This window comes from Ambystoma mexicanum, chromosome 6p, assembly GCF_040938575.1.
Source record: "Ambystoma mexicanum isolate Mex_15411 chromosome 6p, UKY_AmexF1_1, whole genome shotgun sequence".
NCBI classification, from domain to species: Eukaryota; Metazoa; Chordata; class Amphibia; order Caudata; family Ambystomatidae; genus Ambystoma; species Ambystoma mexicanum.
The window spans coordinates 1,349,774,781-1,349,802,218 of record NC_090935.1 but is presented as its reverse complement, the minus strand read 5'-3'; the positions used below and the strand labels follow the sequence as shown (position 1 = coordinate 1,349,802,218).

Sequence of the window (27,438 nt, the reverse complement as noted above, 5' to 3'; positions counted from 1 at the left end):
GCCACTTACAGAAACTAAGAAATAACTATACATCCATTCTGAAGAACAAGGAAAAAACATTTCCTGGAAAACAAATGGGGAGAAATGCTGCATGCTATTAAATAAGGGGAGTCTGCGGGTTTTCTGGAAAGCAGTCACAGACGAAGATCTAAATGGCGACACTGCAATACACGACTGTATAACTCAGGACGCTTGGCAGTGACACCGTAAGGCCGGGATATCTACTGCCCCACTTATAAAGTGGTAGATGGGGGCCGGATTCAGTGGTTACATGTGATGTTCCCGAAATGTGTTTTACTGAACACTGTTTTACCGAGCTGATTTTACTGTCACATTTGTCTGTATTTTGTTTCTTTGTTGTTGGGGAGCCCCCTGCAAACACCTTTTTTTTCTAGTTGTAACTCCCCCTAACTAACTCTCTGCCCCTTTAACCTCTTTACCCCACCCCCATCTATTTTTTTAAATACCTAAAACATTTTTCAGTAAAATCACCTCCGTAAAACAGCTTTCGGTAAAGACATTTCAATAACATCATTGGATACCAATTCAGCATCTTCCGCTTTCCCTAAAAGATGTCGAGGATGCCATTAGGTCCCAGATGGGTAGGAAAGCGGCAGGTTTAGACCAAATCCCGGTAGATTTATTTAAAGGGAAACTAAGAATATGGGGGATCATTTTATTGAGGGTCGTCAATTCCCTCCTCAAAACAAACAAAGTCCCCAGATCCTGGCAGCGGGAAGAAATAGTGCCTATATACAAAAGGGGGAGGGACAAGACTGAAAACTATCACCCAATATCCCTCCATGATAGCTGTGGGAAGGTCAACGTGAAGGCACTTCTTTAACACATACAGGCTCGGGTAGACTCTGAGGGTTTACTAAGTCAAATGCAGGTGGGATACCAAATTGGAATGTGCACGATGGACCAGGGATTTCGCCTGCATCTGATTGAACAGAAGAATACAGTATTGTTGAAGACAACGTTATACATAGCCGTTGTTGACTTAAAAGACTGCCTTTGATAGCATCCCTAGAAAGGCAGCTATGGCAGGTGATGGTAGCTAGGAATATTCCTGCTAACCTCCTGGAACCGCTCCAACATTTATATAGCAATAGCACAGCGGTACTGGACTCTAGCTGGCGATGTAACTGAACCACTGGATGTAGCTAGAGTGATCAGACGGGGCTGTGTTCTGGCCCCTCTACTTTTCTGCATCTACACCAACTGCGTTTTTGAGGAACTTGTTGCATCTGCTCATGACATACCTTGCCCCGGGGACGATAGGATCCCGGTGCTGTTCTATGCAGGTGATGCTGTACTACTGTCAACAGCCCCTGCAGGGTCATGTGCATCTCTACAGTGCTTCAAAAATAAATGTGGTGAGCTGGGTCTAGAAATTAACATCACCAAAACTGAGGTTATGGTATTTTGCCAGCCAAAGGGCAAAAAGTTAGCTCTTTATGTTAAAGTCAGTGGCGAGAAACTGGAACAAGTCCCTTTGTACGATTACCTCGGGATCCGGTTCTCAGGCAACACCAGCTTGGCTCCAAAAGTGTTTAAGGTAGTCATTAGCTTGGAGAAATATAGTTGTTCCCTTAGAAAAAGGTTTTTTGAGCACAGGGGTGGTCCACTAAGACCAGCACTTGAAGTCTATAGAGCTCAGGCCAAGGCATGATCTGAGATGACATGAAACCACTGCGTACTGCTGAAAATACGTTTTTGAAGTTTAAATGGCTGCTCCCGCAAAGTGCCCCCAATGTGCTTGTGTGCTCCGAATCCAATATGATCACAATTGATGAAGAGGCGGGGTTCAGACCTGTCTTCTATTGGATGCAGATTTGGGCTGCCTCACAGCTCTTCAAATACCATGATGCCATGAGCCATGCAATGACATTAAATGGGGGCCATCACATCCCCTGGCTGTCAAACAGTGTATGATTGCTTTGGGCATGAGACAATACTGGGATGACCCACAGGGAATCCCAAGGGAGGTCAAGAACAGAGTAGAATTGGCTGTTAACCATCGAAATCGAGCTGATCTTCAAAACCTGCGACAGCCTCTATCTCTAGGCCTGAATACATGGCACAAAAGAAAGACCATGGTTATGAGGGTTACCTTGATATCTTGACCACCCCTTATGTGTGGGCACTATTTATAGAGTTCCACCTGGGTTGCCTAAAAGTGCAGAAATTCCGCCATGCACTTTATGTTTTTATGTGATGGTTTGAGACGCCTGAGGATCATGTATCTTAAGCCACTGTTTTTACTATATGGGATGTGCATACGTAATGAGGCCATGACCTTTTGTAAATCAACACATAATTGGGAAGGGGTTTGTTTCGTCTCAAAATACAACCACAGGACCTGGCTAAGGAGGCTCCACCTGGCCAAATTCTAAATAGCCATTTTGCTCACACAGGCAACCCTCGCTGCTGTTGATATACATCTTAAATGATATCTGCTCTGGAAACTGCAATCTTATGTATGATATGGAATTCACATAATGGATGATTGTGAACATTTGCTAACCTAGGAGTAATTTGGGTGTTTTTTATCAGTTTTATTGTATATCCATTGGGTATGCCCTAGGAGATATTGTGTATTTTTATTTTAAATATGATCATTTTATTTTGTTTTGGACATTTTAGGATGTGATTGTTATATTGTATTGCACTTTTTGTAGATTGTATGCTACCTTATGACTTTAAGTTGAATAAAGGAATAAACAACAACTTAAGATACACAAAGTCTCTTCCAACTCTCTCAACTTCTTCACTCCTTTGGACCCCTTCTTGACCATTTGGAAACTTCTGTTATTACCATTATGGTTGCCTTAATGCACTCCTTACTCTCCCTCTATCGCCATCACTTTGGGGTCCTTCTTCTCCCTTTGGACACTTTCCTCATATTCACTACTGTTTTCAACTGATCACCTATCTCTGCAATGGTCTGCACATTACTTTCCCCAGCACCCTGGGTCCTCTTTCTCCAAGCATACCTTTTGTCTGCCTCCTAGATCTTCCCTGTAGCCTCATGCAACCTCTTTACCCCAGCCATCTTTGTCTCTCCTCCAGTCTCTTGTCTTCTGTCCCCCCAAGGCTTTAGGTGCTCTGTTCCAGTCTCCTGTATAAAGCTCCTCCTTCTTCTTCTCCAATGTCTTCTCTTCCTCTCAGCAGCCAGCACTTAATGAGCTCTCACTGCACCCCACACTAGGGATGTAACGGTATACCTTTAGAGATACCGTGAACAGCTTAATTGAACAATAATAACCGTCATGTTGTTTATACCATTTATACCGTTAAGTGTGCTTTTCAATCTGATGAAGGCTACAGTAAGCAAGTGCTGCACAGTCTTGGTCTTGCACTGTTGGATGTGCCGTCTGCCCAGGGGGCCTTGTTTGGCAGACATTAGCATAGGGAAAGTGAGGCCACATTAGTAAATGCAGCTTTGCTGCTGTGACCACTCTTTCTCTGTGATCAGTAGAGTCGGGTCCAAGATCAGCGGACTTTGCTCAAATTGTGTTGAAAGCTGCCTAGTGCCTGAACCTTTGTGTTCCCCATGTAAAGCTGGTAACGATGAGCTGACTGACTGGCTCTATAAGCATACCAGAGACTCCAGTTCATAGACTCTGCCAGACCTGGAGTTCATGGGCAAACTAGAACAAAGTTATTCTGTTTCCGGCATTATCTATTTGAAAGGAAGCATACAGATTTTAAATGTTTTCAGTCATGCTGCTCCGCTCTACAGTTCCGATCTTCTATAGTGATTGTCCCGATTTTTAATTTGCAATTTGCAAGACCACATTGCACATTGGCACTAGAGTTATTGCTTAGCTTGATCCTTCACCTACCTGCCTTCTGCATGTGGCACTGGACTCAAGCAGACAAGACAAATTCTACATTCAATTTGAAGTATCCAGAGCAATGGGGGTGAAGTATTTCTTAGGTCTATTCTCAATTGGTGACACCACCCATGAAAGCGTTCCTCCCTCTGAACTAGCATCACAAGGGTCCTAATGCACTCAGACCTGGGGAAAACGGTAATGATGGGCTGTGGTGAGGTGGTGGTCTAGGCCATATTTGTGCCGATATGTATTTCAACTGTCATTTTCAAAGTTTTTTTTTGCCACTATCTTTAAGAAGGTAAATGAACATGTATTGCAAGAATCAAGAAAGAAATCAACAGCGCTCACTGAACGCTGTCCCTTTAGGATTACATGGTCAGTGGTCACTCCGACATCAGAACTTCATAATCCGCCACGCAGATGATAAACAAGCTATAGTGATTGGATTACTATGCAACCTTTCTGTGTGTCTGTGTTGGCTATGACATTTTGACAAAAGAAACACAATGACATGGCCTTCCAGACCGCACATGAGTGACTTTTCTCCCTTTAATGGGATAAAGAGTTGCAAAACAAACTTTTTGTTGCAGCGAGAGGTCATGATGCCCATGCCATGTGGTTCCAAAAAAATGCAAGTCGAGGCCAATTTTCAAAGCGATGACTTGTGACTGAGTGGCACGCTCATTGCTCAAAATGTGCATTTTAACACTTCCACTAGTGACTCTTTCATTGAAGGCGATCAACGAGTGAGCGCCATGAAAGACCAATTCTGCAGACGCCTTAGATTCCTGGAGGATCAGCTAAATTGCAGAGACAAGTTTCAAAATGCTACCTTGCTATAGCTGGAAAATCCTGCCTGTGTATTCGTAAGTTAACTAAAAGACATTGATTTAATGGTAAGTTAAAGAACTTCAAATTCAAAAAGGCAATGCACAAGTAGTTTCAGTTGGAGCAGTTTGTAATGCCATTCCATAAACCACACGTGCCTGACACATAATCACTATGTTAGCAATAGGAAGAATAAATACAGTGCCAAGAGGGAAAAGGATTTACTTTGGGTTGGCGGCTTTGGGGTTTATATATTTATAATTGATAATGTTTTCTAAACATATGACAATGGGGATTTCCAGGGTTCTATAATTGAATTTACATATAATAAGTCACACTGCGAAATTCACTAATCTCTGCGGGTATTCACTGCTGCCATATCAAAGGGTAACATGTCTGTGATTACTGAACACCTTTTGACCCGCAAGTAAACTAAAGGCTGTAATGTAAAGAGAGAGAAAGAGAGTGTGTGTGCGTGTATGCGCACACGCGCATCCTACCATCAGCCTCCATTGATCTGTGGCATGCAGATTATCAAGATGGCAACATGTTCGTCTTCACCAGTAGCCAGTGGTGGAGCTAAAAGCCTAAATGACCACTTAAGAAAAGCCATTAAGTTTGCTTTGCCAGTCGCAGCAGGCCCCCCCATTCCCCTCCTCCTCTCCACACGTGTGTTTATGTTGTTTGGTGGAAGCAAGGGGTGGCATTTCAGTGGAAAGTATGTTGAAAAGCCCAATTCTGGCCCTGGGTGCCTGGTTTTGTTTGTGATGATAAATCTGACAATTTATTAAGGAAATAGGTGTTAAGATTAGTTAACTCCACCTGCTATACCGCGATAACCATGATATACCGTCACTTGGCAATAAGGTTATCGTACCGCCATAAAACTAATACCGTGACACCCCTACCCCACACTAATGGAGACCTTGAACGTTTAGAGAGCTTTGGCCGCTCCTGATTGCTTCCCTCTGTTGAAATGGAAATCAGGTGTGGTAGTTTCATATGGGGAACTTGGGAATTGTAGTTCTCTGTTCCTAGATGGATCTGTGCTGCAGGTTTGAGAACGAAATCTGCCATATTGCAATTCCCTCCTTTCTTTTGTCCTTTAAGATGCAAGCTGACGGTCTCAGGGGTATCTTAGTCTAGCTTAGGCCCCCTCTTTTCTAAATGGATTTCAGAGCATCTGCAGCACTTGTGTAAGGGGAGCGGACTGTACCAGCCCTGCCAGCTCTGTGGGAATGCCACTCCTCAAAATTCTTAAAGGGCTGGAGAAGCTACCATCATCCAATGAAGAGGTTCCCCTACTTCAACTGCACTATCCACCAATGTAGTCAGCCATGAGTCTTCGTCACAAGAGGCATGTGTATCTTAGATCTCGTCTTGCCATGTCTGACCTACTTCATTAATCAGAGTAACATTGAAACATGCCTGACTATGTTGTAGCAATATTGGCTCTAGATCCAATCAATACCTCTTGTTATTTTGGTAATATTCACATTAATATCACACTCCTTCCCCCCTACTGTGATGATGTGTGTTGTTTTGCTTTAGTTTGCATGGATGAATGAATTTCTGAAACTTTCCTGGCCACAATTCTATGAGCGAGGAGTGGTTCCAAACATGCCTAACACACTTAAAAAAGATAGCACTGGCTACAGTTATAACCTCAATCTAAGCAGAGGGAACACAAATTAAATTTAAACAAGTAGAACCTTGATGGGTTCTCTCATTAAGGGTTCTGCAAACTTCTGCTTTTCTAGATGTTTTGGACTAGGACTCCCATGATCCTTCACTGCTGACTATACTTGCTGGCGCTGATGGGGATTTGTGTCCAAAAGGGCTGGAGAGCCAATGTTGTAGATCACAGCAGGATTGTTAAAGACACAGGCTGACAATACATTTACTTACTACCCTTTATCTGAGCTATATGAACACAAGCCACAAGTGGAAGTGCATAAGCATAGCCAAGAGCAATAGCTAGCATTAGCACTCAGGTGGGGGGGAGGAGGGTGTTGTGGCCTCCTAGCCAATAAGAAAGCTCAGAAGCAGGAGGCCACCATCTTCCTGGCCAGGACAGCAGGTAAGTGCGTGCCAGACTCCCCTTCCACTCTTACCCCCACATCGAACGCTAATTTCCACATTTTTCACCCACCCCCACACCGCTTCCACTTACCTGGCACTCCCTTGTCTCTGCCAGTAGCTGGAACACTCAGCATTCCCAGTGCATTTCTACCCCGGCAATGGCCACCACAGAAAGGGAGAAGGCACTACGCGTAGTTCCCTTCTCCCTAGTCCATGGTGGTCATGTTGCTTTGTAGTTTGTTTTTCAAACTGAGAAACGGCAATCACGCTGTATGTCAACCTGACAAAAATAACTATTAGCATCCCCGTAAAACATGCCACGAAGCTAATAGCAATAAACTCTTACGCGTTGGGGGACCTTACCCGGACTGGTAATGCCTGGTCTCTGTTAAAGCCCTCGCTTCGCTCTGGCTTGTAGCTAGAGCGGGCATTACCAGGCTTGGTAAAGACCCCACCGGTGGGGGTTTACTGCTTAATTATTGACTGGCTCAACAGTAAATAATCCAACCAGCATATTAATTGGACAGCACTATTGCCCTCTACCTCTTGGACCTTTCCTAACTCCTCTCTCATCAGCAATTCCTTCTCTGCACAATGACGGTTCTTTGAATTAATTCTGCACTGCGCGATTCCAAGCATACCTATACCCTCAGTTAAGGACTACATCAGGAGAAACTTGATTTGCTGTCTGGATCACAACTTGAGATTCTAAACATCAGTATGTCAGAGATCAAAAGAATGTGCCATGCAGATAAGGATAATAGTGGCTTGAACTCTGGAACTGAGCAACAGGAGGGCAAAAAATTGGAACCATCTGAAAATTGTTCAATATCAAATAATGTCTATTCTGATAATAGGTATTTGGCATTCACTCAGACAATTATGACAACATGGCTTAGTTTTCTAATGCCTAGATATAGATACTTGGGGCATTCATGATCTGCATTTGAGAAAGTGGGAATACATATGAGACCTACTTTGGGATGCCTCAAGAGCAGTTTAGCAGCTTCTTCAAAATACTCCAGATCCATCTCAGCCAGAAAGCTTGGTAGGTCCTCGTATGCAAAGAAGGCCAGGCTGAGAGCAGCAAAACCACGGCTGGCCAGGAGTGCACCGCGCATCTCAGTGAGACCTTCCACAAGCCCATTCATATTGATGACTCCAGGGAACTGCCCATCTCCTGCAGGAGAGTGAACACTACATTAGTCATCTGGTGACCATGTGAAGGTAGAAAATGTATATACAATATGGAAAGGGACACAGGAAAAATCAGAAAAGAGGCAGTGGTCCGTTGATCAAAATGAAAAAGTATCCATAAAGAATTAAGTCAAATGAAAACAGTGAGAGCGCCACCGAGATGATTTTGACATACACGACTGGTTTCCATCTCAGTGTCCATGCCTGGATTCCTCTTGCATCCGTCCTGTCGCTTAATTAATTAGCGTATACAAAAACTAATTTTACTAATGTTTGCAGTTCTTAAAATAAAAATTGAGTGATATGTGGCATGTTGTTGATCTGAATTGCAGTGCCTTTTTTCCAACTAACTTCATTGAATATAAAAAGGGTTTCAGTCAACAATGCCTAGCACAAATAAATCAACAAAACCCATATCCATGAAACTGGTCAATCACTCACCAGAAATACATGTATGCTGTGCCAGTCCCCATCTCGTTCATATATTTTGTTTCTTATCACACCTTTCTTAAATCATCTATTGTTTTAAAGCCAGAATCGACCAAACAAAAATCAAACTATCCTAACCTTCTTAACCTGTCTGTATACATCAGATTCGAGCAGTCTTCATCTGCGTATTTCAGGAAAGGAGACCAGATTAAGTAGTAGATTTATGCGGTGTTCCAAAGGGACACTCCCACCAGATGTGATAAAGCATACCCCTTTCCCCACATCCTCTTCAACACAGGAATTAATGTTCTGTGGATTGCTGTTTTAAGGTGTGTGGGGTTAAATGCCACTGGCAAGGAAGCTTATATTGCAAGTCTAGAGCTTGGGCCTATGTAGTCATTTTGTGTACTGTGAGAAACCTGAGGACGTCCTCACATCTATTTCCCGTGGGTCCCCCTCTCAGGTGGCCAGGGAAAGGCCATTACTCTTGGATCCTGACCCTGGGGGAGGAGAAGCGAGGGAGGATCACCTGGGTGGAGGGTGCTTGGGGATTGGGGACGGATTGTCCGCAGGTGATATGCAGCATTCTGCATTTCCCTTTCAGGGAGAACCCTATATCCCAGAAACAGTTATGGGGTATCGCTATCCCTGTCCCAATGACTCGGAAAATGCCCAAAGATGTTACCACTCTAGAAGCACCAGAAAGAGGGTGAAGAAGAGAGGGGTTAATGATCAAACAGGAGAGACATGATATCCCCCTTTTCCTATTGAAGACCAACCTCAACCTTCCTCAGCCATTATAGGCTGAGGAAGCCAACTTCCCTCATTTCCCCACATTTGACATCTGAAAGTACTGGGACAAGGAAGAGGCGGCTAAAAACAATAAACACTAAAACTCCATTTCACGAGTTTGGTACTGGGACAAAGAAGATGCCTTCAGAGAGCTGTGAGGGTCAGGCATGTCCCTTTAACTATGGTCAGGCAAATCTAATTAGGAATCCACACGTGCAACCTGTAAAGTCATTGCAGGTGTATAAATGGAGAACCAGAGAACAGCAGGGGGAGTAGCATGGAGACCTGTGGGGGAGAAATCAGCAGGATACCTGTGATGTGAAGAGAAGGCCATGGTGGGGCCTGCGAGAATGCCAGAATGCATGCTGATGACCTGAGGAGCTGCAGAGCACAAGAGTGGTCCAGCCATGGGGCTACTGCAGATCTGGGAGCCTCAATATTGGGAAGCACGTTGCTAATCCTGCCAACAAGCAGGAAAGAAGAAGGGATGCCGGCCGCGTATGTATCGTGGAAACCAAGGCCCCGGCGTGTGCAGGCGAGCACACGAAGGGCGAGCGGGGCTCGCAGGAGCCGGTCCACCAACGAGAGAAGCAGATCACAGGCAGGAGGAGGCGCCAGAGAGGCGCCACAAGCTGGTGAGTGTCAGGGAGGTCACTCAAAGCCGGGACACCTCAGTAAGGCTATGCACAGATAATGAACTGCTGTACAATGTTTATTGAATACCGAAGGGATTGAAAACATGAAACAAAGCTGCAATATACATGCAGAATATTGAACTGGATGAAAACTCAAACCAAAGATAATTATGCATTTTAAACACCTAGCTGAATGAAAAATTGAACCAACCCTGAACTATAAATATATTGAATACCGAACTGAATGAAAACGTGAAAACAGAACAAGTTATGCATATTGTATATGGGCAACACTTATAATGGATGAAAGATAAAAGGGAAAGTGCCCAATTAAACATAACTTTCACAAAAGAGCACACGTGTGAAAGAGTGTCACAAAAAGGTGGGGCATGAAGCAGACCATCACAATACAGTGACATTTATGAATGAGTACAGTGCTAAAAGGCCAAAGACTGGCACAGAGGTGTGTAACACATAATGGCAAAGTCAAGAGGCTGACAAAGAGAAGCCAGGAAAGTGTGAACCTATATATAAAGCCAAGAGGACAACAATGAGAAGTCAAGTGTAGCTTAATCAGTACACATGAGTAACAGAGAAGAACCTGAGTGGGCTAAAGAGCCTTGGGTTCCTGGTTGCATGATCTTTGATGGGTGGACCGGGTGGTCTGACAACCACGTCTAAACCAGAGAATCCTGAAGTGTGAAAGCCAAAGACATTGTGAAATATATCCAGAAGAAGCACTACAAGTAAGCTGGTGAAAAACCAGAAGGATTTGTGCTGAACTTCGAAAGACCGAGACAAATATCAGGTGGAGTATTGAAGTCTTGGGCAAGGGAAACCTGAGACCCGAGGAACTACAAACGCTGTTTTGAGGATGGAGCCTCAAGACCCTTTTCTTTTGAACTGTGTTTCTTGGAGCTTGGGAAGGGAACCCTGAGACCTGAGGCACTACAAAAGCTGTCTTGAGGACAGAGCCTCAAGACCCTTTTCTTTTCAACTTTGTTGCTTGGAACTTGGGGAAGGGAACTCCGAGGATTTTGCGGAACTGTATTGTTTGGAACTTGAGAAAAGTAACCATAAGACTTTTGTGGAACTTTCTTGAACTTGGGAAAGGGTAGCCGAAAAGGAGGCTAAGAGCTGGGAGAAGCTGAAGCTTTGTGTTGAACACTAATTCTTTGATTATTGACATCCCTACACATGGTTTAGCTTTAGTTGTGAGTGCAAGGATAGGTTTTTGATACAGACATACTTTTAAGTTGAACTCTTTGACTCAGACTTTCTTTAGTTTCAATCAAGTAGGAAAATCCCACCTTAGCATAGGGAAAGATAGGCATTGAACTATCCTGACATTTGTTTTAATAAATTATCTTATTTTGAACTTGAAGTCTGATGTCTGTGTCTTGCTTCATGGTGCCTTCACAAATGGTGTCAGGTGTGGGATACAGCTCAACTGAAACAAGTTGAGGGACTCCAATGTGGATGATAGTTCAACAAGCCTCAAGGAAAGGTACAATTGTAAGAGTACAAGGCCATGAGCGTATTATAGAAATAAAGAAATGTCTTGCCGAACAGTTGCAGATGCCTGTTAGTCATCAAGATCTGTCTTTCAGGTAAGAAACCCTCCTAGATACCCTTCCTTTGACCACCAATCATCTGAAACACAAAGACAAAATTCTCCTGATGGTTAGAGAGACCCAAGTTTACATTCAACCCGGAGTCCTAAGATCTATTCATCAGGAAGTTGGGTCTCCCTCTAGCCCTTTCTCTTATTCTTCTCCTGAGTCCGGAAGGGAAAGGGACATGAGTCCCGTCAGAGAAATTACAGTTGAGGTACATTCTGACACCACAGAGGACCCAGAATATGTTTCTGGATCCGACTCTGACGGGGGTTCTAGCAACACCAAATCCTCTCCCGATACGATAGCATCCTTAGAGGAGGTGTTGGCACAATTAGCCAAACATCAGATCGAGGCTGAACAAAGCCTGCAAACAGGGTTGGAAAAACTAATAGCCACCCATTTTAGTTTAGTTTATTATTTGTATAGCGCTGCCTGGCCCTGGGGCATCCAGGCGCTTAGCAAGGTTACAAAGTTGCAAATGCAGTAAGGGAATAGTTTCTTACCTGTAACTCCATTTCTCCAGCATTGGTATCTTTCATAGATTCACATGCTTAGAATATTCCCCGTCGTCAGGCTGGGAATCCCCGGTACATTATATAGACCCTTTCCCGTAGGAAAACTTTTTCGACGCTTATGCGTCCTATCCACCTCGTTTTGTATCATGCGTGCCCGTGGCGTCAGGACGCCATGATATAAATACAGGACCCGCCCCCGCGCTCCCTCAGATTTCGGCCCCCAAAGTAGTGGGGGAACCGGTTTGCATGTCCAGGGGAGGCAGGAGGGTGCATGTGAATCCATGAAAGATACCAATGCTGGAGAAATGGAGTTACAGGTAAGAAACTATTCCCTTCTCCAGCATTGGATCTTTCATGGATTCACATGCTTAGAATAGATTACATAGCCATACCATCCCAAAAAGAGGAGGAGTGCATGCAAACCCACATACCTTCTCACAATGCCCGTTCCCTATGGTCGAGTATACATCAGTAATCGTTAGCATAGAGAACGAACAATATTCAATCATAATTGCAACAGGATCTAACCCCTCAGCCGGGGCTTACCTTATTGGAATAGGTGCCGAAGCACCGCCTGTCCCATCCGGGTATCTTCGGCATGTTGTTGCGACAGGCAGTAGTGGCGGGTAAAAGTGTGTGTAGCCGCCCAGGTAGCCGCCATGCAGATGTCCCCCAGAGGGACTCCAGACCACAGCGGCGTCGACGATGCCGCCGCTCTAGTTGAATGAGCTCTTGGCCGTCGTAGAAGAGGTTTCCCTGCCTTGGAATGGCAGTACGAAATGGTAGACGATACCCATCTTGATAGTCCTTGCTTTGAAATGGCTTTGCCTTTAGCACCCAACCCATAGGCCACGAACAACTGCCTCGTTTCTCTGAAAGGTTGCGTGCGATGAAGATAGAACTTGAGAGCCCTTTTTACGTCCAGTGTGTGTAACGTGCGCTCCTCTCCCGAGCCTGGCTCTGGAAAAAATGTAGGTAAGACAATAGAGGAGTGTTTATGGAACACTGACGGAGCTTTCGATATGAACTGTGGGTTAGTGGCTAGGACCACCTTGTTCTTGAAAAAACGTAAGTATGGTGGGTCCACCATTAGAGCTTGGATTTCTGAAATACGTCGGGCTGAAGTGATGGCCACCAGGAAGGCCAACTTCCACGACAAAAACTTTAAAGACGATGATGACATTGGTTCAAAAGGAGGTTTCATAAGAGACGCTAACACCAGATTGAGGCTCCACGCCGGAGGAAATTTCTTCTCTGGAGGAAAACTCCGAAATAGGCCCTTAAGGAAGTGCTTAATCAGGCGGTCGCTGAATAATGGTGCGGAATGTCGTTGACGTGTAAACCTGGAAATGGCGGCCAGGTGTACTTTTATCGACGATACCGATAGGCCCTTTTGAGCTAAGAACAGCAAGTATGAAAGGAGCTGTTCCGGCTTAATCGACTGCGGAACCAAACCTGGTTGATCCGCACACCACTGACAGAACCTCCTCCATTTGTACGAGTATGAGGTGTTTGTGGAAGGTGCTCTTGCCGCTTGCAGAATACGCCGACATTCCTCCGGAATCGTTAGCTGACCAAATTCAGCGAAGTCAGGAGCCAGGCCGTCAATTTGAGGCTGTCCGGGTCGTGATGCCAAACAACACCCTCCTGTCGAGACAGAAGGTTGGGGGTCTTCTGGAACCTCATCGGTTCCGCCGCCGCTAGGTGTAGTAGGTCTGAAAACCACACCTGTCTGGCCCAGTACGGGGCCACCAGAATCACCCGACATGGGTACTTGAGGATCCATTGCAACGTCCTCCGGATAAGGGGAAATGGAGGGAATGCGTACAGGAATTTGTGCGTCCATGGGAAGGAGAACGCATCCCCCAGAGAGCCCTGCTGAGGCCATCTGCTTGCATACTGCGGTCATTTCCTGTTGTCCCTCGTCGCGAACAGATCGATGGAGGGATGTCCCCACTTCTTGAATACGTGTTGTAGTTGCTGGTCGTTCAGCACCCATTCGTGAACATCGTTCAATTCTCTGCTGAGGGCATCGGCCTCCACATTTCTCACGCCTGGCAGGTGGAACGCCAAGATTTGCATGTTGTGATGTAGTGCCCAATGCCAGATTTTTTGTGCCTCCGTCGACAGGGACCTGGACCGTGTCCCTCCTTGCTTCCTCAAGTAAAACATTGTAGTTGTGTTGTCCGTCATGACACGCACCACCGAGTTCCTCAACTGAGGAAGGAAGGATTTTAGAGCCCATCGCACTGCTCTCAGTTCCAGCAGGTTGATATGCAGGGAGGACTCTTGTAACGACCACCGGCCTTGTACCTGTAACGTATCCAGATGAGCTCCCCATCCGCTCAACGATGCATCTGTCACCACCGTCTTCTGGAACTCCGGTTCCACCCGAGGCATTCCTTTCGTTAGATGAGAAGAAACTTTCCACCAGCAGAGTGCTTGCACTAGCTGCTCGTCGACGACCAGTCTGTCGGACCAGCGACCTTGGCTCTGCGCCCAACGGTCCGCTAGAAATTCCTGGCAAGGCCTCATAAACAGACGACAGTTGTTTATCAACGGAATGCAGGATGACATAGTCCCTAGTAGGGACATGTATTTGCGCACCGATACCCTGGTACCACATTGCCATTCCGATGCCTTGCTTTGTAATTTCTGTATTCTCTCGTTGGATGGTCTTACAAGGTTTGTGTGCGTCTGAAACTCTGCTCCTAGAAAAACCAAGGTCTTCGAAGGCTCTACGGAGGATTTGCTGAAGTTTATCGAGAAGCCCAGTTTCTGTAAGAGGGACAACGTGGCCTCCAGACTGTTTCGTGTTTGTTCCATGGACGAACCTCTGACCAGCCAGTCGTCTAGATAGGGATGGACATGGTGACCTTCCTTTCTTAAATGGGCCGCTATAGGGGCCAGACACTTGGTGAACGTCCTGGGGGAGGACTTGAGACCGAACGGGAGGACCTTGAACTGGAAATGCTTTCGCCCGACGACGAACCTTAAATATCTCCTGTGTCGTGGACGTATTGGGATGTGAAAATAGGCGTCTTGAAGGTCCAGCGACGAAAGATAATCCTTGGGTTGCACTGACCTGATAACCTCCTGGAGCTTCAGCATTTTGAATTTTAAGCTCTTTAGCCATTTGTTGAGTACCCTCAGGTCGAGAATGGGCCTCCATTTTCCGTTTGGCTTCTTGACAACGAAGAACCGGGAATAAACCCCTTTTCCTTCCTGTGCCACCGGAACCTTTTCTACCGCTCCTTTTTGCAGCATAATCGCCACCTCTTGTCTTAGGACTCGAAGGTGGGGCTGGGCCGAAAACACTGGCGGAAGACGTGGAGGCTTGTCTTTGAACTGTAGCGCATGCCCCATGCGAATCGTGTCCAGAACCCATCGATCTGTGGTGATGCATTTCCATTGGTCGAAATGATGAGAGACTCGACCCCCCAGGACGTTCCGAAGGCCGTCATTGGTTGCTGGTTTGCTTGTCCTTCGTCGACGAGGAACCCGAGCCGCGTCTTCTGGAGGCTTGATAATCTCTGCCTCTTCGTGCAGACTGGGATGCACGTCTGAAACCTTGTGAAGAGTACGAGGGCCTGTTAAATCCACGGTCCCTAGCGGCTCCAAAGCGGGAGTTTCCAGCAGCACCCCTGAAGGGGCGAAAAGAGCGAAAATTTCTACCTGTCTGGAGGGCACCGAGAGACCTGGCAGTATCCGTGTCCTCCTTCATCCCCTTCAAGGATTCATCTACCTTTTCTCCAAACAGATGTTCTCCCTCACATGGCATGTCAAGGACTTTGTATTGGACTTCAGTACGGAAAGTAGTACATTTGAGCCACGCTTGTCGACGAAGCACTATGCCATGATTGATCTGTTTGAAACCAGACTCTGCTAGGTCAACTGCAATATTAATTGCGTGGTTCGAAGCCTCTTCGCCATCTCGTACAAGTAACATGGCAGCTTTTCGGTGTTCTTCTGGCAGATGTTCTAGGATAGGGGCTAGTTTGTGCCACATTTCTCTATCGTATCGTGATAAAATAGCTAAGGAATTGGCTGCCCTTACGGTCGTCGCGCCGACTGAGAGCACCTTTTTTCCAAAGGCGTCCTGCCTCCTGGCCTCGCTTTCTGGTGGGGTCGAACATTTTTGCTGTACTCTGGCCTTCCTAGCCGCTTCTGCCGACACCACGGAGTCTGACAGAGGTTGTGATGTTAGACATTTCGGAGTGGTCTCCGGAGCTTTAAACTTTTTCTCAATACGCCCCTTGATAGCCGGCTCCGAGAACGGATGGCGCATCGTCTTGAGGCCTTCTTGCCACACGTGGTCCAGGATTGGGATGGCAAGTACCGATTTTCTCCTTTGACCCATATGATCAAAGAGAAAACAGTCTTTCTTTTGCTCCTCAGGAATCAAGCCGAACTCGGAACACGCCTTTCCCATCATTGCGTGGAAGGCACCCACATCATCCGGAGGAGACGGTTGTGTCTGGCTCCTCGTAGACTGTACCTCCACATCCGAATTCCATGTTGGGTCTCTCGACGGTGACAGGGAAATGTCAGACCCTGAGTCACCCTGGATAGAATCGGACTCCGATAGCTCACCCTCCTCCTGCGCTCGAGGACCATCCTTCGCCACCTGGGAGGCCGTTGGGCCTTTGGTCGTCGAGCGGGCTGTTTGAGCTTGTTCGTCGACGGAAGGTACAGAAAATAGCGACGATGAGGTCCCAGGTTGAGGGATCTGCGTATCCAGACGCTGTAGGAGCTTCTGCAGAGTATTAAGCACATCCAGAGACAAGACCGTCTGGGGGGTCAGCAACGTCGAGGATAGAGGGACCACACCCCCACTCGCCGTCGTCGCCGTCGAAGTGGAAGGCCGTAAGCCCAAATCCGACGGCTGTAAAACCATGCCACATTCCCCTTCCGCCGACAACGCCGACAAGGCCGTGTCCGGCTGCAGTAAGACTTCAGGGAGGACCGGGTCGTAGACCTCTGGTTGCCAAGCCATAGACTGAGTCGCCGTCGACGAAGGAATCCCCACCGCTGCAGCCTGAACAGTAATAGGCATCGTCAACGACACCGGTGTCGACGAGCAAGTAGCCGGCGCCGAGACTTTAGACTTCGAAGCCTTCGAAGCCGATTTCGAAGCTGATTTCCCGGCTGAAGAATCCCGACTCACGGAAGACCTGTGACGGTCCCCTGAGGAGGATTTTGACGTCGCTTGCCTCTCCGTCTTAGATGATGAGGAGGAGGACTTTTTGTGCTTGTCCTCAGGGCGGTTGTCAACCGGCCGTACCTTCTTCGAGGGAGGTTCCGACTTGCTCCTGGAGGCCGTTGAGCCAACTTATGATGCCGGATAGGCACCCGCTCCATCGTTAAGCCAGTCGACCAACCTTCTTTTCCTTTCTTTAAGGGTTTTTTGGGAAAAACCCTGGCATATTTCGCATGTATCCGCCGTGTAGTGCGGGTGGAGACAGTAGATACAATCCATGTGGGCATCACCTTCATAGACTTTTTTGAGTCCACATGTCGCAAAAGGGCGAAATAACGCTTTTCCGGACATAATTCTCCAGAATATAACGTCGCCGAAGCGAAAGAAAAAACAACCTAATTTCTACTATTAGTAACCACGAGGATCCCACTACTTTGAAAGACGGTTGAAATCTGAGGGAGCGCGGGGGCGGGTCCTGTATTTATATCATGGCGTCCTGACGCCACGGGCACGCATGATACAAAACGAGGTGGATAGGACGCATAAGCGTCGAAAAAGTTTTCCTACGGGAAAGGGTCTATATAATGTACCGGGGATTCCCAGCCTGACGACGGGGAATATTCTAAGCATGTGAATCCATGAAAGATCCAATGCTGGAGAAAAGCAGGTATTACATGTAATAAAGACAGTAAATAAACAATTAATCGTGGTATAGACATTGTGAATTATTTACATGGTTTGTAGTTGTGCAAATAATACAGGCGGTATATGGGCATTAGCAGAGGTGGTTGGGAGTATAGTTATTCCGTTGCGGTTCAACAATATACACAGGAGGTTGCACAGGTTTGAATATATACATTTGTGTGGCTAAGTAGTTAGTAATAGGTTGGCGTTTTAGGCTTCTTTGGCAAGTAGCCATGTTTTGGCACTGTGTCTGAAGCGGTGAAAGGAAGGTTTGGATCTGAGATCGGTTGGTAGGGAGTTCCAGATTTTTGCGGTGAGCACCGTGAAGCTTGTGCCACCTGCTTTTTGGAGCTTGAATCTGGGGATATTTAAGCATTGTGTTTGGGCTGATCTGGATGGGGGAGATGGGATGTGGAGCGTGAAGTTGTCAGAGAGGTATCTAGGTGCTTGGTTGGATAGACATTTGTGTGTAAGAGAGAGTGTTTTATATTCGATTCTCTGAGGTATGGATAGCCATTGAGTGGAACATCTAGCGTCAGAGATGTGCTCGTGTTTGGGTATGTTCAGTGCTGATCTTAGTGCGTTATTTTGGATAACTTGAAGCTTGTTAATGTTCTTTTGGCTGGTGCCCAAATAGAGAGCATTGCAATAGTGGATATTTGAGAGTACTAGTGCTCTGGCTAGAGTAGTGCAGTTAGAGGTCGAGAGGTAAGGTCTACTGGCATTGATGAGCTTACATGTGTAAGCGGTGGCAGAAGAGATGGCATTGATTTGTCTAGTCAGTGTAAGGGAGGAGTCAAGGTAAATCCCCAGAGTTTTAACGCTGTTGGAGACAGAGATGTTGTTGCCGTCAATGGTGAATGTCTGGTAATGTTTTTCGAGGTTGTTGAGTCTGGATTGGGAGCCTAGTAGAAGAAGCTCGGTCTTATCGTCATTGAGGCAAAGTCCATGTTTGGCCATCCATTCTTGGATAATGGAATAAATATTGTTGAGTACAGTTTTGTCGGTGGAATAGTCGCCTGTTAGTTGGATGAGTATTTGAGTGTCATCTGCGTAATTCGTGGAGATGACACCCAAATGGTCCACTATGTCGAAGAGAGGTTTCGTAAACACATTGTATAGTGTGGGGGAAACACAGGTCACCTGGGGGATGCCACAAGTGACGGGGGCCGGTTCGGCGGCAGCCGTGGGAGCAAAGACCCTCATGGATCTATTATTCAGGAAGGACTGAATCCAGGCATTGGCCTTGTCAGAGAATTTGGCTGCTGTGGCTAGATGTTTGCAGAGAATATCGTGGTTTACCAGGTCAAAAGCGGCCGAAAGGTCGAGGAGGAGAAGAAGGGCTAGTTTGCCCTTGTCTTTAAGGTTGTCCATTTGTGTCTTGAGATCGATCAAGGCTGTCTCTGTGCCGTGTTTGGGTCGGAAGCCCGATTGCCTTAGTCCTAGCAAGTTGTTTTTCTCTAGGTGGTACTGAATCTTCAAGTAGGCAGCTCTGTCAAGGATTTTTAGCAGGAAGGGCACAGTAGTAATGGGTCTGTAGTTGGTGGGGACGCTAGGGTCTAGAGTGGGTTTCTTGAGTAGAGGTATAAACCCAGGAATCTTTTAAGTTATTGGGTACTATACTGGATGTGAAGGATGAATTTATGAGAGAGGTGATGACAGGGGCAAGATGTTTGGCCGCGTCTTTGATAACTGGGGCTGGGCAGATGTCACCTTGACATTTGGAGGGTTTAAGAGAGTTTATTATATCTTCAACCTCCTTAGTAGTGATGGTGGAGAATTCAAATAGATTGTTATTGTCCATTTGTGTGGTGTGGGTGGGTGGGGTGGGATTGTTTGCGAAGGTGAGGCTTTCTTTCTTTGACTCAATTTTGGATTGTAGCATAGCAATTTTGCAGAGGAGTGTTTCTTGTATGTTGGTACACCAAGAGATGTCTTTGGTGCATTTGTCTGGGATGGGAGATGGGGACGCAAGGTCTCTAAGGATGTTGAAAAGCTCTTTCGTGTTGGATTCGGCTTTACTAATTCTCTCGTTATACATGTTTTTTTTTGTTTGGATGATTGCTGACTTATAGATGTTGGAGGCTAAGGAATAGGATGTTTTATTATTAGCAGAAGGAGACTGTTTCCAGGCTGATTCAGCTTGTCTTTTATTTTTGCAGAGAGTTTTCAATTCAGGTGTGAACCAAGAGTTGAGGTGCGTGCGTGGTTTGGCTTTCGTAATTTGAGTGGTGCTATAGTGTTAATGACCTTAAGTCTTTGTTGATGGTGAAGGTGATGAGGTGATGGTCAGTCCAGGCGCAAGGTGTGTTGGATAGGATGGAGGTGTTGCAGTTGAGGTCTGATATCCAGTCAAGGGTGCGGCCTTTGTTATGTGTGGGTTGAGAGATGTGGTGGGTGAGTCCTAATTCTGAGATAGTGCTTGCGACTGTGTTTGCTTTGTTATCTTTCTCGTCATTGTAGCGCAGGTTGAAGTCACCTAGAATAAGTATCTGTGAATTGGGTTTGGTGTTGTTGGAGAGCAGGAGAGCTATGTCGTCGTTAAATGAGGATATGGGCCCTGGCGGTCTGTAGATAAGATGGATGGGGATTGTGCTTGTGTTAGTTGTGGATAGTTTGATGGTAAGTGATTCTGCAGATGGGAGAGTTCGGTTTAGTATGTGTCTTATGTTAAGGGAGCTTCTTGCTATAAAGGCTACTCCTCCGTCTTTGGCTGTTTGTCTATCCATGCAGTAGATGGTGTAGTCATTTGGGATGGCTAGCGCTAGGGTGGGACCTGATGCTGCGTGGAGCCAGGTCTCGGTAATAGCTATGAAGTCTAGATCATTGGACGAGGTGATGTCAGCTATGTCTAAGGCATGGGCGACTAATGATCTTGCGTTGATTAGTGCGCCTTTGCTTGTTTCGGTGGTAGGTTGATGTGGTATTTTGTTGAGTGTGCGGCGGGATGAGGCATTAGAACGGGGGGTAGGTTGGTCAGGAGATGCTGTTGTGTGTGTGGTGGGAGTGGCTAGTTTGGGTTTGCTTTTACTTTTACTTGGGCATGTGTTAGGAAGAGGCGAGATGGTGTGTGTCCTGGATCTGAGGCGGTCGCGTCTCGATATGCCTAAACTAGGATAGGAGTTCCTAATGGAATAATGGAATTGTTATTCAGGATAGGAATGCAAGGGATAGAGGCACGCATTGCTTTTTGGATGCTGCAAGTATCTGCAATGGGGTGGGTTTGATTATGGCAGGGCTGGAGTGGTTTTAGGTTAGGTAGGAATGGGGTGGGACATGGGATGGGATGGTGTCTAGGACATGCTAGCCTGCTGAGACCATTGGGGTGGGAGAGGAAATGCAAACTTATGCACGGTAGGTCGAGAGGTACCAGATAAAAGGGAAATATGAGTATAGTCCAGGCTGTCATAACTGTTTTGGAATGGCAGTCTGTTAGTGATACCTATGCCGGTGCTAACGTTCTAGGTCGGGCCGTGTGTTTTCTCGCAACATAGGTCAGCCTAGGTTTCTCTATTGCAGTGGTAATTACTTTAGAGGAAGTTACTGAGTAGCCTATATGACTAGAGGTAGGAGTCCACCATAGGAAGTAATACAATTCAGTAGCTAGGTATGCAGTAAGGTAGTTAGACAGCAGAGTATGCAGTGGCAGTCAGAGCAGTAGCAGTCGCAACAGGACAATTGGGCAGCTAAATATACAATTAATATAGATGCGAGGCGCTAGGCAGGATACCAGATGAGTAGGTTGCCGAGCTCAGACATGCAGTAAAGTAACGTGACATATGAGGAGCATACTTGTAAAGCAATTAACTAGGGCACAACCAGATCGTAGAGGAGGCTGGCAAGGAGCAGTACTGTAGCTAGTAAGGCCTCATAACCCTCTTGAGGCAGAGAGTATGGATGGCATAATCAAAGCTTGTTGATAGAATAAGCAGATATTTCACTGGGCGTAACATGTAAGCGCCACAACGCGTGCGTGATATGGGTGAGCAGGGACTCATAGCATGTGAGAAACAGTAAGGCAGGGACGTTAGACGGCTAAAGGTGCAGTCGGGGCAGTTACCTTAGCTAATTGGCACTGAAAAGGTGATAGTAATAGTGCAGAGCAGTGCATATACGTATAGGTAGGGGAATCGATGCATCTACAAAGGTACATGAAAGGCACACAGTGAACACAGACCTGTTCGAACAGCGGAATTGCAACAGAGCAGGTCAGCGTATCATGATACTTGAGCAGAAGTTCCATGATGCAATGTAATTTATGGGAGGTGTATAGGCAATCAATGGGTGAGGAACAAGAAGCTTACCAGGCAGAGTTAGAACTGGCAGCAGTGGGCAAAATATCCAAGAGTCAAGGAATGAAATGCACAGACTTTCAGGCCAAGAAAAGCCAGACTTTTCACCCAAGAAAAGCCTAATATTCCCAAGGGAGTCTTGCAACCATACAAAGAGGCAGAAGATCTAAGGAACTTCTTTCTAAACTTTTGAAAGGCTAGCACACCAATTTTGATGGGGGGACAAACTGAAAATATGTTATCTGGGGCACCTTTTGAAAGGAGAGTTACAGATCTTGTGCCAAATGTTAACTCTCCCAGGAACTACCTCTTTTGCTGATATTGAAGACGTATAGGTAGGGGAATCGATGCATCTACAAAGGTACATGAAAGGCACACAGTGAACACAGACCTGTTCGAACAGCGGAATTGCAACAGAGCAGGTCAGCGTATCATGATACTTGAGCAGAAGTTCCTTGATGCAATGTAATTTACGGGAGGTGTATAGGCAATCAATGGGTGAGCAACAAGAAGCTTACCAGGCAGAGTTAGAACTGGCAGCAGTGGTCAAAATATCCAAGAGTCAAGGAATGAAATGCACAGACTTTCAGGCCAAGAAAAGCCAGACTTTTCACCCAAGAAAAGCCTAATATTCCCAAGGGAGTCTTGCAACCATACAAAGAGGCAGAAGATCTAAGGAACTTCTTTCTAAACTTTTGAAAGGCTAGCACACCAATTTTAATGGGGGGACAAACTGAAAATATGTTATCTGGGGCACCTTTTGAAAGGAGAGTTACAGATCTTGTGCCAAATGTTAACACTCCCAGGAACTACCTATTTTGCTGATATTGAAGAAGGGCTCCTAAAACGAGTAGGTAAAAATAGCAATTTCTATCGCCAAACATTTAGAAATTTAAAATGAGGTCCCGGAGAAACAACAATTGAACTTAGAGAGCAGGTCAAAAACACTTTGTCACTATGGTTACGAAGAATAACACTGCCCGAGGTATTAGAAGCTTTAAGCTTGAAACAGTTTATTAATTCATTACCTCCCTCACTCAAACGAGCAGGTTTACAGGTGAATAGACCTATCCTCTCATTAGCCATTAAGACCGGCCAAAATGTTTCTGACGCCAACAAATACTTCCATTCTTTAAACAGGCCAGAGGAAAGAAGAGAAAGTAAAGGACCTCGTAAAACCCTTTTCATCCCCAAAGATAGGGAGGGTTGAATTCCCATATCGGTTCCAGGTTCCACATAGAGGAGACAAGGAAATGATAGAGAAGACACCAGAACCCAAACCCAGGGAAGAACGGAAGAACCCCTAATTTCAACATGCTTTTCTTGTAAAGAACCGAGACATCTAGACAGAAATTGGCCAGACAATAGAAAAGAGGAACCCATGGAGATCGAGAATATGCTGGGAAAAGAGTGGTACTATCCAGAAAATGTATTTATTTATTTTGATGCTTATATAGCGCAGAATGTGCTACAAAAGAGCTGGGTGGTCCTCTATTTTCGGGGGATGTGTGGATGAGAACCAAATAATAATCATGTATATAAAAAATTCCACAAAACAGCTTCCCTCCTTCACATCCAGAGGGTGTGACAGGTCACACAAAACATATAAGAAAGGGAGAATAGTCTTAGTTGATTAAGACTACGAATTATAAAATTATCAGAGTACCCATTTTAATCATTATTTTATACAAAAAACACAAAATCTTTCTAAAAGACATAAAGAACATAGCAGTTAATGTGTACCAACAAGGAACAGATAAAAAAAACCACATAATTCATCAAAAAACTTTTCATATTATGTTAAGGTAAGAGTGAAGTTAGTATAGGAAGGTGCGGGGAGTTTGTAATCATCAACCCCTTGAAGAATTCTTCCGAGACTTGAAGTTTGTATCTTTATGTGTCAACACTTAATCGTGTTTCTAGGTCCACCAAAGACGACGTGTATGGATTGATCTCAATCACGTGGTTTTATGGACCCGTCTTTAGGACATTTCTTGTTTGTACAACTAGTTCAAGACGAGATATGTTGCATCACATCTGTCCATTTTCGTGTGAACGACTATAAAAAACCAAATACAATATTGGTTACTAAAAACAACTAAAAAACATGAACATCTCCCTATCTTGTGCGTAATGGATATGTCACTAACCTTTTATTTCTTGAATGGCATGTGAGGAACCTTTTCTAGGCACGCTGTCTGCATAGTAAGTCAAGCAGTTACAATGATTGTACACTCTGCAAAAATAACCAGGTACAAAAGATGTTTTTTGGCTCTCTTTTATATAGCTGCAATATGTTTTAGAAAACAGAGCTATTGTCGCATAGATGATATCCATTTCACTATGCTGTTGTTCTTATTCAATTTATAGTGTGTATCCAACATTTTATTATATTATGGCTTTTTATTATTTATAACACTGAACCTACAGTATATTTATGTAATTACCTTAGTTCAGTCAGCTTGCATCCTCAGTGTTTATTTTACATCTGCCTCTTTTTACAAGTCTGTTCACCGACTATTGCATCGTTTGTTTCATGACTGCCTGTTATCAAACACAAGTGCAAAGCAAACCCTGTTCGTCATTAAAGAATACCCATAAATCTAGAATATTAATTATTTGTTGGTTCTAACATCCATTCTATGGAATTTAATTATCGGTCCGTTACCTTTGGAGAAAAACCCGGGTGGGGCTCACAGTATTTTCATCTTTTTCCCGTTTGCTCCCCGCGTGGTTTACTGCAGCGGGCGAGCACACTACGCTCGAATCGTGTGAGTGGTTCTGTGGGAAAGTTTGTTTCCTGTTTAAAAACAGACAGCAGTGGCAGTTATAACCTTGTCAATTGTCTAATCCCCTTATATTATTACTCACTAATACAAGGAATTAGTACTTACTCAAGCGTTAGACGGCCGCAGGCATTTCCATTAGAACATCAATGGCAAGCGCGACCGCAGTCATGTGATGCATATCTTTATACATTGTGAATGACAACTAAAATGTTTGTTTTTACTGATCGTCCGCCATCTTAGGCGTACTGAATTATTATCGAAAAAGCTAAACGTTTCCGGTTCAATCATCTGGAATTTGACAGATTTTTATACAGTTTTGTATTTGAGGACTTCATTAAAAAAGGGGGCGAAAAAATGGAGTTAAAGAAATTCTTTTATTTTACATTTTTACAAAGGATGAGACAGAGCCCTATATCACATGGGGACAGATGATGGCCCTGTTTGTATTTCTTTTCTAAGCTGAAATGGCAGAGGATTCATTTTTTTTGGACAACAAAATACTATTGTTCCAACAAAAATAGTTGGTTTTTATCCCCATGTGATATAGAATTTCTTTAATTTAGGTCATACGGTGTATCAGCAGACAACAGGTTTCCTGATTTGTCATTACTTTGGCTATAGCTAGGGCCTCCCAATCTGACTCCCCAGGCATCTCGCAAGCTCCTTCCTTTACCTTGGCCACAAGGGCTCCATGCATTAGCCTATTACCGCCCCACTGGTCCTGACTCCATCACCTACTCCTCTATCACCTCCTCCTCCTCCTGTAGCTGTGGCAAATGCTCATGTGTCAACGTGTCTCATCTCTTTTAATTGAGCCCCCAGTGGCCTACCGAGCAGGGGGGTACCGTGCCCCCCCAGTGGCTCTTCAAGAGCCAGACCGGTACGTTTGGCAGTGGGACACCTCTTCCACTGGGCACCCTCACACAGTGCCAAACGAGAAAGGTGTTCCGCTGGCAGGACAATGAGGGTGCCGAGCACAGTGTTTCTGTTCAGCACCCACATTGTCCAGGCGCAGAGCAGTACAATGGGAGCCATCATACATTGATGCGAGGGAGGGGGGGCTATTAGCGGGGACTTTTGTCCCTTAAGAAATGTGAATGGGGTGATCAGAAGTGAGAAGGGTGCATAATGTTGCATGCTTTCTGAAATAATGATTATGGGCCTCATCACGAGTTGGGCGGTATCCTGGCTGGGATACCGGCCAACTTTATTTGGATTACAGCCCACCCGTCTGGCGGTATTACCGCCAGATCACGGGTTGGGCGGTAAACATTATTCCCCATTGGGTCCAATGGACCCAATGGGGAATTTACAGCGCAATTACCACTGGCAGTAATTGCACTGAAAATAAGCAATTGTCCTGCATGTTTACCCCCAGCTCTGAGCTGGGGATAAACACGCCATACTCGTGATTGGGCGGACCCTTAAATGCAGTGGTAACCCCATTGCCACCGCATTGAAGGGCTACTGCCCAACTCGTGATGAGGCACAATGGCTTTAAAACCCAAGGGGCATTTGTTAGGCTCACATTACTCTGCATCATGGTATTGTGACTTTCCATCCAGGATGGGGAGAATAATATTAGAGCCATACTCTTATTGCTCAACATATTTCTATGACAATGTATATAGTGTATAGTTAGTTTATTAAGAAAGGCTATTTTATTATGTAATGTGGCATGCTCCCAAGTAATTGCTATACATAAAGTATTATTTAAGCCCATGAAATGCAAAGCAAAACCTTAATAAATATCTATATCAACTAAACCTGGGAAGATGTGTTCAGTTGCTTAAATTGTCCACATACCGGTTTCACCAGTTAACCAAAATGTGTGATCCTGGGTGAATCATTTAATAGCACTGTGTCTTATCTGCAGCTCTGTAAGTGATTCACTTCATAGCTTATGTTAATATATCATACCGTTATTAAAAAAGATCTTAATGACTATAGATATGTTCCATATATAATAATAGTGCAATTTAGGTATTTTGCATCACAAGTTTTTGCCCACTTGGCTTACTTACGGCAACTTATTCTAAGGTCACTTCCATGGTGCCTCCAAGTATCAAAGACCGATGATTCTCCTTGCAATGTCATTTTTACTGTGAAGTCACTTCTGTTGGTGCAATCAATATGCAAATTTGGAGGTTTGCATGTATTTTGCTCCACAGAGCCTGGACAGAGCTCCAATAGATGAGTTTCCTGCATCTGAAATGGTCCTGCAGTTTTATTTTTTTCTTATGAGTATGTGTTAAAATGCCATCTGCCACTACTGTTAGCAAAAAAGTTGATTGGGGCGCCAATGAGACCGTATGGAATCACGCGCACTGCATTTGGGCATATAGGTGGGGTAGCAGGACTTTTTTAGTGGCTCAGCCCCCTCACCCACTCTTGCAATGCTGGACACTCCCCTGGCTATCCCCCAATGACTCTCCCACTCTTTCAGCCAACACCTGATGTGGATGACTGCCAACTACGTCCACAACAGGTGCACCATTCTCCTCCAAGAACTGGCAATTAACATGCTCGCC

General features: G+C 45.2%; 1 protein-coding gene across 2 annotated transcripts in view; it reads right to left on the bottom strand.

Moving 5' to 3' along the window:
• The window catches only part of LOC138510407 (acyl-coenzyme A amino acid N-acyltransferase 1-like), a 727,070-nt gene that overhangs the window by 109,396 nt on the left and 590,236 nt on the right, over positions 1-27,438 (bottom strand). For both annotated transcript variants that reach the window (XM_069626039.1, XM_069626040.1), the window contains exon 3: positions 7,733-7,935. In XM_069626039.1, the coding sequence (XP_069482140.1) occupies positions 7,733-7,935 (203 nt within the window). The remainder of the gene's footprint in view (positions 1-7,732; positions 7,936-27,438) is intronic.